Source organism: Phyllostomus discolor, chromosome 15 (assembly GCF_004126475.2).
Source record: "Phyllostomus discolor isolate MPI-MPIP mPhyDis1 chromosome 15, mPhyDis1.pri.v3, whole genome shotgun sequence".
NCBI lineage: Eukaryota > Metazoa > Chordata > Mammalia > Chiroptera > Phyllostomidae > Phyllostomus > Phyllostomus discolor.
Genome location: NC_040917.2, coordinates 10,400,114 through 10,414,409, shown reverse-complemented (window position 1 = coordinate 10,414,409; position 14,296 = coordinate 10,400,114). Strand labels below are relative to the sequence as shown.

Here is a 14,296-nt window from a genome sequence, read left to right as displayed (position 1 = left end):
TTTCAAGATGTACAAAGTCCATCTGAACGTACCTGTGTAGGGGAATGGGCTGCTCATAACTAAAATACTTCGCCAAAGCACTTAGCAAGGTAGTCCCAACTGAAACCATGATGCTCACTGTTCAGCAAGAAGCGGTTCCCTGTTACTAGAGTTCCCAGAAAATCCCACATCTCCTTCCTATTTCCCTCTTTCTACTGAGGAGAAAGGATAGGACGTAGATTCACTTGCCAGGCTACAACTGAGGAAGATGCGAGCTGTCTTCCAGAATTCTTTTTTGGCACAGAATGAACAGTTCAAGGCTGAGACTAAAAGTTAACTCCCCAGACTACATCTTATTTCAACACTTTAGACCTTTCACTGAGTATTCTGAAGTTACTACTCAAGAATGTCGCAGATGCTAGAAAACTAGCATACTGACATATTGAGGATATGTCAATTCTTTGTGACACCCAGGCCTTCCGCTCAGTGCAGCTGAGAATAGGAATATTGCATTCCGGAGATTATGGCCAAGACAATGACCTCTGACCTTTGGGTGCCAGGTCACAGCGCCCTGCTACAGTGACAACTGGATCCCCAAGGCCTGTTTACAAAGTGGTAAGTGAAACTTAAAAAATAGGCCAATTTAGCCCTGGCTGGCATAGCTCAGTGGATTGAGTGCGGGCTGCGAACCAAAGTGTCACAGGTTCGATTCCCAGCCAGGGTACATGCCTGGGTTGCAGGCCATGACCCCCAGCAACCACACACTGATGTTTCTCTCTCTCTTTCTATCTCCCTCCCTTCCCTCTCTAAAAATAAATAAATAAAATCTTTAAAAAAATAGGCCAATTTTACAACAGTAAAATTGGTCACTCTAATACCTTCCGCCACTCACGAAAATATGTTACTAAGGTGATCGAGGTCTCCGAGTGCATCCTCCTCCTTGTCCCTCTAACTGGCACAGAAGTTGGCCACAAAGAGGAGCCCTCCCCTCTGCAGCTGTGTCTGGTGAAGCACCTCCGAGCATCCCCCCAATCACAGGAGTGACAGCGGACAGGAGAGGGAGCACCAGAAGGAATTTTAAAGCAAACTCTCCAGTATCCCTGGAGTAACCTCTTTCACCAGAGTCCTCTTCTCTCTCTGTGTCTGGACTGCCTACCCTCCCCACCCCCAACACACACAACACAAATGGTAACTCGAGCTGATTGGCCAACATTGGGGGTCAGTGTTGTGAAGAGCCAATAGAGTCGCTAGCCAGGAGACTGGCTTAGAGTAATGAACCATGGATGAAAAAACATCAGGCACCATTTGTGCGAGCTTAAGTCACTGTTACAATGATTAACACTGAGTGTGCTTGGGGAGTATGGAGAGCAGCCTCATCCAGACCCTGTGTTCAAATCACAGCCCCTGCCCCACTTGCTGCTTAACTTTCTTTAGCTGTTCCATGCCTCAGTGTTTTCATCCCTATGACAGGGACAATAACATCACCTACCTCCTGGAGTTATTGCAGGTCCTATAGTAATGACTCTCTGAGTCGGTTATTAGTAGTAGTGTTATTATCAACAACTGGATCGTCTTAAACTTAAAATCATAAAATCTTAGCATTAAACTTTGCAGATAATTTATTTGAACGCTGTGCTCAATTAAGAAATTATCTGACAACTTAATGCATAAGGACTTCAATTCCGAAATACAACCATGATTCTAGTTATTGATGGGTCTTTGTTTTTCCCCAAATAAGTGTCAAATTTCCACTCCTCCCAACAATTATGCAAGAGGAATATTTTGACAAAAATCATATCTTTAGCCCTGGCTGGCGTAGCTCAGTGGATTGAGCTCAGGCTGCGAACCAAAGTGTCGCAGGTTCGATTCCCAGTCAGGGCACATGCCTGGGTTGCAGGCCATGGCCCCCAGCAACCGCACATTGATGTTTCTCTCTCTCTCTCTCTCTTTCTCCCTCCCTTCCTTCTCTAAAAGATAAATAAATAAAATCTTTTTAAAAAATCATATCTTTTTCACACAGTCATTCAAAGATCAAAGCTGATATGACTATGTGCTCACCTAAGTGTCTGCATTGAAATGTGGACTGCCCGCCCCCACGCATGCCCCAGGTGGGCCTGGGCAACTCCTTTCACAATCACTCAGTGACCATAAAGGACAGACCCAGCATCACAGGGAGGAGTATCTGGTGCCCACCTGCAGGGGGCGGTGTCTCCAGGCTTCACAGAGCTTACCTTCCAGTGGGGATTTGGGGAGAGCGGCAAAAATAAACACGCAAACGAATACTTGATACATAATTCAGGGGGTAAGTGCAATGAAGAAACAAAAATACCCTCCCCCAAAGCTCACAGCTGTAGATCGGCCTCAGGTATTATGTTTCTCCTTCCCGTAAAAGTATAATCAAAAAGTCCAACTTTGGAATCACATCATAAAAATATAAGCTGAGTTTCACCATGTTTTTTTGCTAACTCTGCAATGAAAAACTTATTCATTTTGCTTTGATTTAATAATCTATGTGTGGCTAAACATGATTTATGAGGTCTTTTTTTATAAGAAACTCCAAGTCACGAATTCATATTTTATATTAAAACACACTGTGATGTTCAATTTTTCTTTTTTTTTTGTTAAAGATTTTATTTATTTATTTTTAGAGAAAGGGGAAGGGAGGGAGGAAGAGAGGGAGGGAAACACCAGTGTGTGGTGGCTTCCCGCGTGCCCCCTACTTGGAACCTGGCCCACAACACAGGCATGTGCCCTGACTGGGAATGGAACTGGCAGCCCTTTGGTTTGCAGGCCAGTGCTCAATCCACTGAGCCATATCAGCCAGGGAAAACTGAGAGTAGGCTTTAACGGAAGTGTACCCATATCACATGAACGTTTCTCCACGACAAGGATGCGATGGATGGAAGGGCCACACAGAGCCTGCTGTCTTCTAATTCTAAGTGACTTTGCATTTCAGTGAAAACAATTCACTACCCCCTCATCAGCACTGACTACATTTTGAACGTCTCAATAAACACAATAAACACAATGAACTGGTCTTAAAATTCCATACCCCACGCGAAGAACACATTTAAAACAAGGGGGACATGAAGCGACTTCTAAGTGAGCCTTGCAGACATGAGCTTCATACGGAAAGCAGGCACCAGGGAAAAAAGCCAACAGTGCCCACACTGATCCCAATGTTTGAGGATATTACAAAAATAAACAAATGGTTGTGGATAAACGTTCCTATGGTAATTAACAGGCGAGCGAAAAAGCTTGTGTTTCCTAGAATGGAACCGGAAACTCTATGACAAAGACCTGAAGGGGTTGTCATCTACAACCCCTTTGGTAGATTTCATCAGAAAAGCATGACTCAGGGACAGCGCGGCAGGCCGACAGAACTGTTCCGTGTGCAGACTGTCAAACTACCCCAGGCAGAGTTCCCATAAAACAGCCTCACAGTTCCTCCAGTCTAGAAAGGCTATTTACCGAGTCTCAGAGAAGTATCCTTACACTTTACACGCATAGCGAGAAGCCAGTTTAACCGTCAGGAAAATCACATCAAAGCAATGCACACAAGCATCTGTCCACCTCTCTGCTTATGTCCTACTCGTGTCTCTCACCAAGATTCATTTTGCCAGCAAAGCCAAACTCCTCGCCGCTACTGTCACATGCCACCCAGAGCCAACAGTGAGTGACGAATGTGGAATGCGGCCGACTCCCACAGCCCAGGGACAGTGATTAAGAAACCACATAATTATGGGAGGCCCTGGCCTCTCAAGTTTCCAAAACAAATTGTTCTTGTTGCAGATAAAGCATAGTCCAAAGACATAGCCAGGCTCGACTTCTAAGAGCGGCTAGTATAAATAATTCACCTATTTATCACCATTCAGAGAACAGAAACGGACACAGCCCTGTACTAACTCAGCGTTTCAGGAACACGGACAGAAAACCCAAGCAATAACATCTGCCTCAGATACGTTCCCCTTGAACTTAAACTCCTATATTCCATCTCATCTTACCCTTCAACTCCATCGGAACCAACAGTTTCTGCATTCTATTTCGCTTACCACACAGCAAAGGCTTGCAGGAGAACCTGTTCAGACCAAGAAAAGGAGGAATAAAACTTGAAGTCCTCTCTCCTCACTGGTCGGCCAGGCTCAAAGCTTCAAACCCCTCCGAAGGCAATTAACATGGTCACTTTCCAAAGAACACACATGGATGACTGATACTGAGTACTTAATATGGCGTGTGTATTTCTCTGGATGCGTGTGCATGCACACCCCTTTCCAGGAAATGACTCACTTGACAACCTTTTGACTAATGAGGAAACTGAGGAACAGGGATAGAAGAAATTTGCAGGGGTCGTCGACTCAGCTAACCAGCGGCAGAGCTGGATTCGAACACCATGTTCCTTTGAGCTGCCATAACAAAGGGCCACAGTCAGGCGGTTTACCGAAGAGGAATTTAGTTCTCCCAGCCTCAGAGGTGGGGACAGTAAAGGCTCTTGTTTCCTCTTCTTATAAGGATGCTAATCCCATCAGGGGACCCCACCCTCAGGACCCCACGTATAAACCTGATGACCTCCCAAAAGCTTTCATCGCTCAGTACCCTCATACTGGGGCTTAGGACTTCAATACATGCATTTGGGAGGGCGGGATAAACATTCAGTCCATAACCAAATCCAAGCAGCGTGGCCTGGAGCTCATGCCCTCCATCTCTGCTAGACCGCACCTGGGAGGAGCGGGAAGACCCAGCGCAGTGTAGATGCTAGAGAGACCTGGGGAAGAAAAGCCTCCTCCACTTAGGGAGTGAATACAAAGTGAGAGTAAGCAGCCCCAAAGGCCGTGCCAGGGTGACATTCAGTGCTTCCCTCTATCCTCCCCGAGCAACTGGTGACCCAGATAAGAGATGCAGGAAGTTCCACACGCCCCAGGCTTTTCAGGGGTGACCATGACCTGCTTCAGTGCAGGCTTAGCCCAGACTGCTTTTTCCATTAAAAAAAAAATGTGTCCATGTTTGTTTGGTTCAAGCAAGAACAGGCAACTCCATCAATTAATTGGTTTTAAAGTGTTTTACAATATATTTTAAAGCCTTCTTTGTTTAATTCACTGAGGTAACAACAAAATCCATTTCGTTTCTCTGAGGAACAGAGTCAGTGAGCCAACTTGGGATTTGTATTAAATGACACTCAAAGCAAGATAAATGAATTTTGATCGATTTATGTATTTTTAATGTTTTCAAAACTCTATAAAAACAAAACAAAACAAAACATGTGGCCGAAAGCATGACACCCTTTCGCCAGTTGTTTTTGCACATGGTGCAGACTCTCATTTTATGAGGTAACACGGGGCCTCATTCTGAGACAGGAGGCCGCACTGCGGAGAACACCGAACCGGGAATCCAATGGGCTGCACGCACAGTCTGTTCCCAGCAAGCGAAAGCCCCGGGCAGGCTACACCCACCAGCCTCAATTTTCCCCACTGCAATGAAAATCCACTCCCTTCTTCTGGACTGTTGCACACACACTATTCACAAATATTCCTCTGGGCCAGTTTACACACGCTACTAACAAATACTCAATTCCATTTCTTGAGAGGCTAATAAAGAGATTTTATTAAGAAAGATATTCGAATATACACCCAGCTTGCCAAAACCAATTCTCTTTTTAAGTACCTGACACCGTAGGTGATCTCTCCCTAAGCTGGGTGAGGCTCCCCGGCTCTGAGCCCCTCTGAGGAGTCCGGGACTAGAGAACAGCAGTGTGAAGCGGGTGCCTGTGAGGAGCCACGCGTGGGCAGACTTCTCCGGACCCGCCGATGTAAATCGGAATGCATGTCATACAGTCCTTGTAAGACATCCATAACTGCATTTTTTATTTTTTTTTCCTTTTTTTTAAAGATTTTTTAAATTTACTTATTTTTAGAGAGGGAAGGGAGGGAGATAGAGAAAGAGAGAGAAACATCAATGTGCAGTTGCTGGGCGTCATGGCCTGCAACCCAGGCATGTGCCCTGACTGGGAATCGAACCTGCGACACTTTGGTTTGCAGCCCGCACTCAATCCACTGAGCTACGCCAGCCAGGGCTGTAACCGCATTTTTAAAAAATAAAAAGCGAGGAAACAATTATTAGGCCTAGAGATGAAGAAAAACAACCATAATTTTATTAACCCTATCCACTATATTGCTGATGGAATACTAGACGTTTGTGTCATGATATCATTTAACTTCAAGGCACATGCTTTTAATAAACCAAGTTTAAACAGCAAGAAATTTCAACAAGGACATACTTTGGCACCCGTTGCCCATGGGCCCACAACACCAGCTGGGTTTAGACAGAAACAAGGTAAAAAGAACAGGGATCAAACCCTCAATCTTTCAGTTATGGAATGACACTCCAACCCACTGAGCCACACCAGCCAGAACCCAGCAGATATTTTTAATAAATAGTTGTTCATTAAGGAGAATTAGAAAGTGACTTCCACTTGATCCAGAAGTGGGGTCCGGTCCCTCGACTACCCACGTGCCTGTGAAATTCCCACTTTGCACTGTTGCCGGGGCACTGTTGCACTGTTAGACCTTTGGCAATATTATTCATAGCAGCACCTTCTACTCTCAGAATTATTCTAGTATGAATGATAAACTGTGTGGATAGTCTACACAGTAGGGACACTGGGGGCGTTAAAGCTGAGCCTTACAAGATTTAAAATTCTTTAGTCGCTGCTACTGTCTCTACCAAGTTGTGAATACCATACTGACCCCTGAAGTATGTACAAAATGTTGTGCAGAAATTTCAACCTACTTTGACAAAACTAAACTACAAAGCGGTAAGGTAATCTCATAATACCTATTTCTATGAATAGGTCCAGATGACTTGACTCAATCTTCCCATTGAGAACAGTTAAAGATGTTGGATAAAAATATATTTGTAAAATGTCTTAAAGGCATCAGAGAGCTCATAGGATGGGAATCACCATGCTAAACAAGAGAGGAGAGAAAGTGGGAAAATGAACTAGCTGAGGAACCACTTTGGCCGGGGGAGTATTTATCCCTCTCAACAAATCTGAGCTTTCTACTGACAGCTTTGTGGGACCAGCAACAAATCTTAAAGCTCGGGGCCAACAGAAGTACAGACACCCCTGACAATAAGCTGGGACTCAGGAATGCCAGCTCATCAGTGGACGAGCCATTAGCGCCTGGAGGGACCTCCTGAGATTGATTTAAGAGGATGCCAGACCCCACAGTGCCCCCAAGCTCCAGCACAAACTAGTGCAAATCCTCTCTGGAAGGCACTTTCATCCCAGGCTTTATTCAAAACCACCGGAGTGGGGTTTTTCAGAGGTGGTACACCCTAGTTCCAGCCTTCCCACTGAAAATCGTCATAACCTGCATAATAATCTAGAAGTTACCAGGCATATTTGCAACTGTATTCCTGCAGCTCAGGCCGTCATTGTAACCTTTGCGCATGTACACACACACAGAGAATTCATTAGTCTGGGCTGCCTTGCTTGCATTTGTCGAAGTAATAAATTTAATCAAGAGACTGATCCTTCCACTATATGTGACATTGAGGACTCCACATGTGCTATTTTTTTAATGCATTTATTTTTAGAGAGGGGAAGGGAGGGAGAAAGAATGGGAGAGAGACATCAGTGTGTGGTTGCCTCTCACACCCCTGCCTTCTGGGGACCCGGCCCGCAACCCAGGCATGTACCCTAGGCTGGGAATCGAACCAACGACCCTTTGGTTCACAGGCCAGCACTCAGTTCCCTGAGCCACACCAGCCAGGGCTCCACATGTGCTATGGCAGGAAATAACCTGTGTGTCCCTTCAAGTCTGGGTGTGACTTGGTGCTCAGTGGATGTAGTGGCAAGACCACAATTAGACCTTTGGCAACTATAATCCAAACCTTCCCACTAATGACTCTCACAGGGCACTTTAAAACAGAAACATTACGAAGTCAGCTCAACCCTAAGTTTCCCAGAGTTTTAATGGGGAAGAAGAGACAGAGAGAAAGTAAGGCCTGCTGTTTTGAAGACAATATTCCGCGCATCTTGTTCTACAGGTACCAGTGCTGGCTGTAGGAAAGGCACAGTCTTAGGGAAGCATCTCATCTGAATGCAAAGAACAGGACGGGTTGGATGGACGTTCAGTCTCTTCCACTAAAGAGCGCTGTGACCTTGACGCAGAAACCTGACCACTGAAAGGTCTTCGTTCGCTCTTCAGTAAGATCACATTGGAGGTCTGGATACATTCTGTGGTTGCTTCACCAGCCAGAATCAACGACATTTATGCTTCTGTGGATTTCTCAGTGGAGGCCTATCCTGAAGTCAAGTTTATGCTCCAGGCCACAAGAGATTCACACACTTAAGGCCTGATTCCATACAAGATACTGAGGCAGAACGAGGCTCTACCCACTCAAAGCCACACTGCTGGCTCCTTTAAACTTTCAAGGCAACCCTTTTTTTAGAAAACTGTGTTCGGGGTTTCAAAGCGACTCAAGCAATCCCTTTACATCCTAATAGGATAACGTTTATGCCTAATGCTGTGTGACCCCTCCACTCCCGCCATCCATGTTACGTTATTGTTAGCGTCCCATGTTAAGCTTGCAAATTTTTCAATGAACTCTCGCTGGCGTGACCACAGACACAGATGTTAGGCAGGCTCCTTTGTTCATACGGTTCTCATTATTAACTCGACCGGGGTTGAATATTTCACCGAAGGAAGGACCAGATCATTATTTTCAGATTGCGCTCTGTGACTTCACCGGGCCGCATCTGCCAGCTTTGGAAACGCCAAGTACTTCTCGACGCCTGTTCGATGACCACCACCCCGAACACTTCCTCAGCCTGAGGAAGTCTCCTCGCCATCAAAACAGTTTCATGAAAACTGAAATCGTGATGAAGAGTTACTCATCAATGGACAAGGCACACCAGGCATGTGCTATTTACGGATTATTCCACACAGTATTTTAAGCCTTACAAATAGAATCCACATTCATAAAGGGGTAAGCTAGAAAGCCAGTTAAAGGTTTTCGTGATTTATAAGGTCTGCGTTCTACTTGAAACCACGTTTTTTTAATAGGTAAACTGGCATTCCATTGGAGAATTCAATCTGCTTTAAATCTATTCTAAGGCTCTGGACAGCTTACAGGAGACCTTCCGAATATAAATTTAATTCCTCCATTCACCTTTGGGCAATATCTCTCAGTAAAAATGTGATCAGAGGATAAGACCAAGGAATGTCTGTCAATTGTAGGGTAGAACTCAAGTACTAAAATACTGACTCTGAAGCCACTAAAAAAAATGTTAAAAAATCATCCTGATTCCAAATGTAAAAAATATTGCATAAGCCTGGCTGAAGACATAAATGAAAGCAACAACATAAAAGAAATAACAAGAGGTCATGCATATTACTGCTTCCATGTGTCTGGACCAGGAACAATAATATAAGTAGGCAAGAATACTTTGAAACTATCTTTGATGGTTATTAGAAAAAAAAATAATTCAATCCGTCTATGTGTAGAAAAGCCAGTGGTGTACACTGTAGTTGTCCCAAGTAACTGAAAGAAGAGAGACCAGTTCTTCACCCTGGAAAGTTATGCATAATAATCAGCTTCAGTGATTCTTTCAGCATCTCAGAGTATCTTGGAATGGGGGACCAGGACGGCATGACCCCCCCATCCAATGCTTCAGAAACATCTGAGAGAAAGGCTCAGTCAGCCTCCTGAAGAGTTTTGAGTTTTCTTTTTTTTAAGATTTTATTTATTTATTTTTAGAGAGGGAAGGGAGGGAGAAAGAGAGAGAGAGAGAAACATCAATGTGCGGTTGCTGGGGGCCGTGGCCTGCAACCCAGGCATGTACCCTGACTGGGAATCGAACCTGTGATACTTTGGTTCATAGCCCGTGCTCAATCCACTGAGCTATGCCAGCCAGGGCTTAGAGTTTTGAGTTTTCATTTAATCACTTAATATGGCAGTTCTGTCTTCTATTCGATATCTCTCGTCAGCAGAAACAACAAACAAAACATGCTCTCTTGTAACTCTGCCAACTGATTGAAGCTGATCTACTAGAAAATTTTAGGTTTACTCCCTCTTCTTTATGTTAGTTCATCGAACCCTTGACTCGAGTCTCACCATCTTTTTCTCTCCTGTGGACTCTCCTCTCCAGGTGTCTTCAGTGGCCGAGATACACCCAACAACCCCCCTCCCCCTCTGCCCGTTTCTACTGCTCATCCGTCACTCTTCGAACCTGGCATCCAGAAGCAAGTACTTTAGATCCAGTCTAACGAGTAATGGAGCACAGTGGGACTAGTACTTGTAAAGAATTAAAATTTAAATATCTGTTAATGCAGCCTAAATACGTCACAGGAGAACCAGGCTCTTAGCAAGACAGAGAAATGACAGAAAAGTCTTCCGTTGTGGAAGAAACTTGGGTAGCACTTACAGGAAATATGCTAACCTCAACACACACACAAACTCTGAAATAATTTTACCACCAAACATCATACTCTTCAGCCCAAATGTTAGTATTCAAAAGCTGAATTTTGATGTTTCTACTCACCATGTTGTATGTCTTTCATATCTAAATGGAGGCTAGACATTAATATTCCAACTGCTTGTGACCTTTTGTTGCTTAATAACTTGACAACCTGCTCAAGAAAGAAAGGGGGGAAATGTTAATTTGAACTCCAGGGATATGCTTAATAACACGTTATTCTGAATCTTAAATGAAGAACACATAACATCATTAATTGAAGTATTCAAAAATGGTTTGCAAAGAGCTTTGGGGTTTTATGTCCCGAAACTTCAAAACCCGCCATCTCTCCCCAGCAGACACCACTGCCCTCAATGTCATGCTCTTTAACGGTCTTTTAAGAGCCTGAACTGCCAACAAGCATAATATCTAATAGTTTAGGAAATCAGCGAGGTCTCTGTAAAATAACGACTACACATGTGATACCTTGCAGCCGGAAATTTAGAAAGAGTTCCCTTTCTTAACGTGGGGCATTCAAACTGGCCACCAGGGCAAATGAGGTACACACGTAGAGAACCTGTTAGATCAGATCAGGCCGACCACGCAGGAGGAAAGTGCTTGTCTTCAGGTCGTTTAGAAAGCTCACTAGTTCACTGGCAGGCCCTCTCACTCTGCGTCTGGCCCACATGCCAGCCAACTAATAGAGGGATGTGAGCATCAGCTCCAAAGGGCTGTGTCGGCTCAGTCTCCACCGTGCTCTCCAGAGAGTCTTGAAGGGTCACACAGCACCACGAAATGCTCCCCTACAACAGAGGTGGGCATGCAGCTGGGAAACAGACATGTAAGCTGCATCTTCCAAACACTAACACACCCTGGTAAGTCCTGCTTAGGAGACGATTACCCCGTATCCCAGTCTTGTGAAGGGCAGCAATTTCTATCTACCCTCAGCGTTTTGTTAGAAACCCACTCAGAAAAACGCTGGCGGAAAGGGGGAAAAAGGCTATGGTTCAGTTACCAGAAGGGACAGCTGTTCTAACAGCTATCACAGATGTGGGCCTCGTCTTCCTTTTTGGTTTAAGTTGGGTCCATCGGGAAACGAATAGAATAATTGTGCCCAGCTGCCACACAAACGCACAGCATGAAACAATATTCCCAGCAGCAATAACGGCATTCTTGGTTCCCCGGCAGGGATAGGGGTGGAGAAAAACACAAAATACTTTCACGAGGACCAACCACAGGAACTCCCGGTTGTCTCCGGAAGCCTCCTGGGAAAAGGGGTGACACCCTACAAGAGGCGGGGCTCCCTCAAAAGAAATTACACATACATAGGTTTTGACTCTCAAAACTTAGAATAATGAGCCTAAGTTTTCTCATCTAAAGAAATAAAAACACAGCATTGACTTCAAAAGGCTGTTGTAGATATTCAGCATAATAATGCACTTGTCACTCTTAGAAATACACCTAGCAAATAGTGTATTGACTTCAATAATAATAGCTACAAAAAGTAAAATACTCACAAAAGCATTTTAAACGTTTTCTCAAAAGTCAAATACCTGTCAACTTTTCATCACTGAGCTTAATTCTATAAGCGAATTAATTATTTTTCCTTCCTCCTGTGGTTATTTTCCTAAGAAACGCAGACTCTTAATAGTTCAGAATCATAGTCTAGTGATTGCAAACATTTTTTCATGATCTTCCCTGGAACCCTACCTGGCCAATCACACCCATTTGCTTTGAACAGATACAGTATTAGGCCATGGAAGAGAATAAAATCATACATACAGCCCCAGCCAAAACTTTCAGAAACCTGATATATAGTTAAACCTGATGCAGCATAAATACAAATATGGTTAAAATTAACATTAACTAAATTATGGTCCGAAAGAATACTGCATCAGGGAGATAGCCTTGGTCTTATTTCTACTGTATATGTTTTTATTGCTTCATTTAATTTATGAATAAAGCCAATTCTGGGAACTCACAGCAGAAGTATGGCGATAGAAACAGCAAGGATTTTGAGGACCTACTGAAAGTATTTGTGGAGATCATGAAATATTAATTTATTTTTCTATTTATCTTGGCCTTCCATTCCATGACTGACTATGCATGGAAATTCTAATAATGGGAGTCCCAGGACAGTACACAGTAATTAAATTAATAGATTCTCCAAAAGCTTAAGGTTGAGTGCAACTTGCCTTAGAAATACCGAAAACTAGCCATCTTCACTACCTCGAGTCCCGCTTTCTTAGGCTTCACTTACCTGCCTTCCTCTGCCCACTCCGCTCCCCTCCTAGCACAGGGAGGCCGGGAGAGCACAGGTAAGTCGGAACAGGGCCACATCCCAGAACAGTTCATCCTATGACGTGTTCTACAGAGTGAAGGTGGGAAGCCAGCCAGTTCAGGGGGAGTGATCCCTTCCCCCGATCCTAACAAAGACCCCCGTAGAGGAGCTGCAGCTCCGGTTGGAATCCAGCTCCAGCACGGGCATGCCCTTGGCACCCTACTTAGCCGCTCTGATCTCTGGGTGCTGACCTATAAAATGGAGGCCACACTTCACGGAGGGGGTGCTAGGAGAATTACACAGGTGAGGAGGGCTGCTCCCACCTCCAGCTGTGAATGACACATGGGCCTGTGCCACGTCCTGTGTGTTACCCGCCCATTCAGCAACAAACACATACAGAAACTGAGAGTGTTAGAAATGTCACGGCAACATGATGGGTAAATGTTTTATCTGTTGAATCTAGATTGGTACATCTTTTGGGGGGGGGTTTCTCTATTTTCATTTTTCCATTAATATACTTCCATTTTATAAAAGTATCATAAAGTAATGGACTGGGGATTTAAAAACCGGCCCTTCTCTAGGACAGTTGGAGGGCACTAGGGCACAGCACTCCTCCGGGCACAAAGGGCAGTCCTGAGGGGTTCCAGACCAAATGTCTGTGTCACCCAAAGTGGATATGTTGAAACCTCATGCCCGACATGATGGTATTGGGAGGTGGCACCTTTGTTGGTGACTGTCATAAGGGTGGAACCCGCATGAATGGGGTTTGTTCCCTTGTAAAAAGGCCACAAAGAGCCCCCGTGCCCCTTGCAGACTACAGAACACAGTAACCAAGGAGATGTCGACGAACCAGGAAGAAGGCCCTCGCCAGACACTGAGTTTGCCAGCACCTTGATCTTGGACTTCTCGGCCACCATACGGTGAGAAACAAATCTCGATTGTTCATAAACCACCAAGTCCAGGGTAAATTCTACTAGAGCACCCTGAACAGACCGAGGCACTGGGAAAGCAAACCCAGAGTGGTAACGGAGACTTTAACCAAAAATGCACTCATCATTCCCCATGCCTTCCCCTACAGCCTCAGGGCTCCCGGGCTCCTGGGGAGGCTGAGGATCCCAGGGGTCAGGGGTTAAAGGTCGTTCTGCTTTGCTGCCTCTGGCCCACTGCATCCTAGGAAGAGCCTCAAATTTAATATTAGAGCTGCTTTAAGCCATTTTAAATTACAGATATCCGCCCTGGCTGGCATAGCTCAGTGGATTGTGCGCGGGCTGCGAACCAAAGTGTCACAGGTTCGATTCCCAGTCAGGGCACATGCCTGGGTTGCAGGCCATGACCCCCAGCAACTGCACATTGATGTTTCTCTCTCTCTCTCTTTCTCCCTCCCTTCCCTCTCTAAAAATAAATAAATAAAATCTTTAAAAAAAATTACAGCTATCCCTCTAAAATAAATCAAGGAAAAAATTAATGTGTGGAAACATAAGCAAGGGGGTGTAGAAAAACACATTAAAAAAAAAAAAAAACTGCTTTTTACCTTAAAGAAAAACAAATTAACAGCAGTGATTTTAGCATCTTAGGGAAAC

The 14,296-nt window shown here is 44.6% G+C and overlaps 1 protein-coding gene across 1 annotated transcript in view; it reads right to left on the bottom strand.

The window, feature by feature from the left end:
• The window catches only part of FMN2 (formin 2), a 272,338-nt gene that overhangs the window by 144,554 nt on the left and 113,488 nt on the right, over positions 1–14,296 (bottom strand). The window contains 1 exon segment of the mRNA XM_036016163.1: positions 10,523–10,610. Within this exon segment, the coding sequence (XP_035872056.1) occupies positions 10,523–10,610 (88 nt within the window).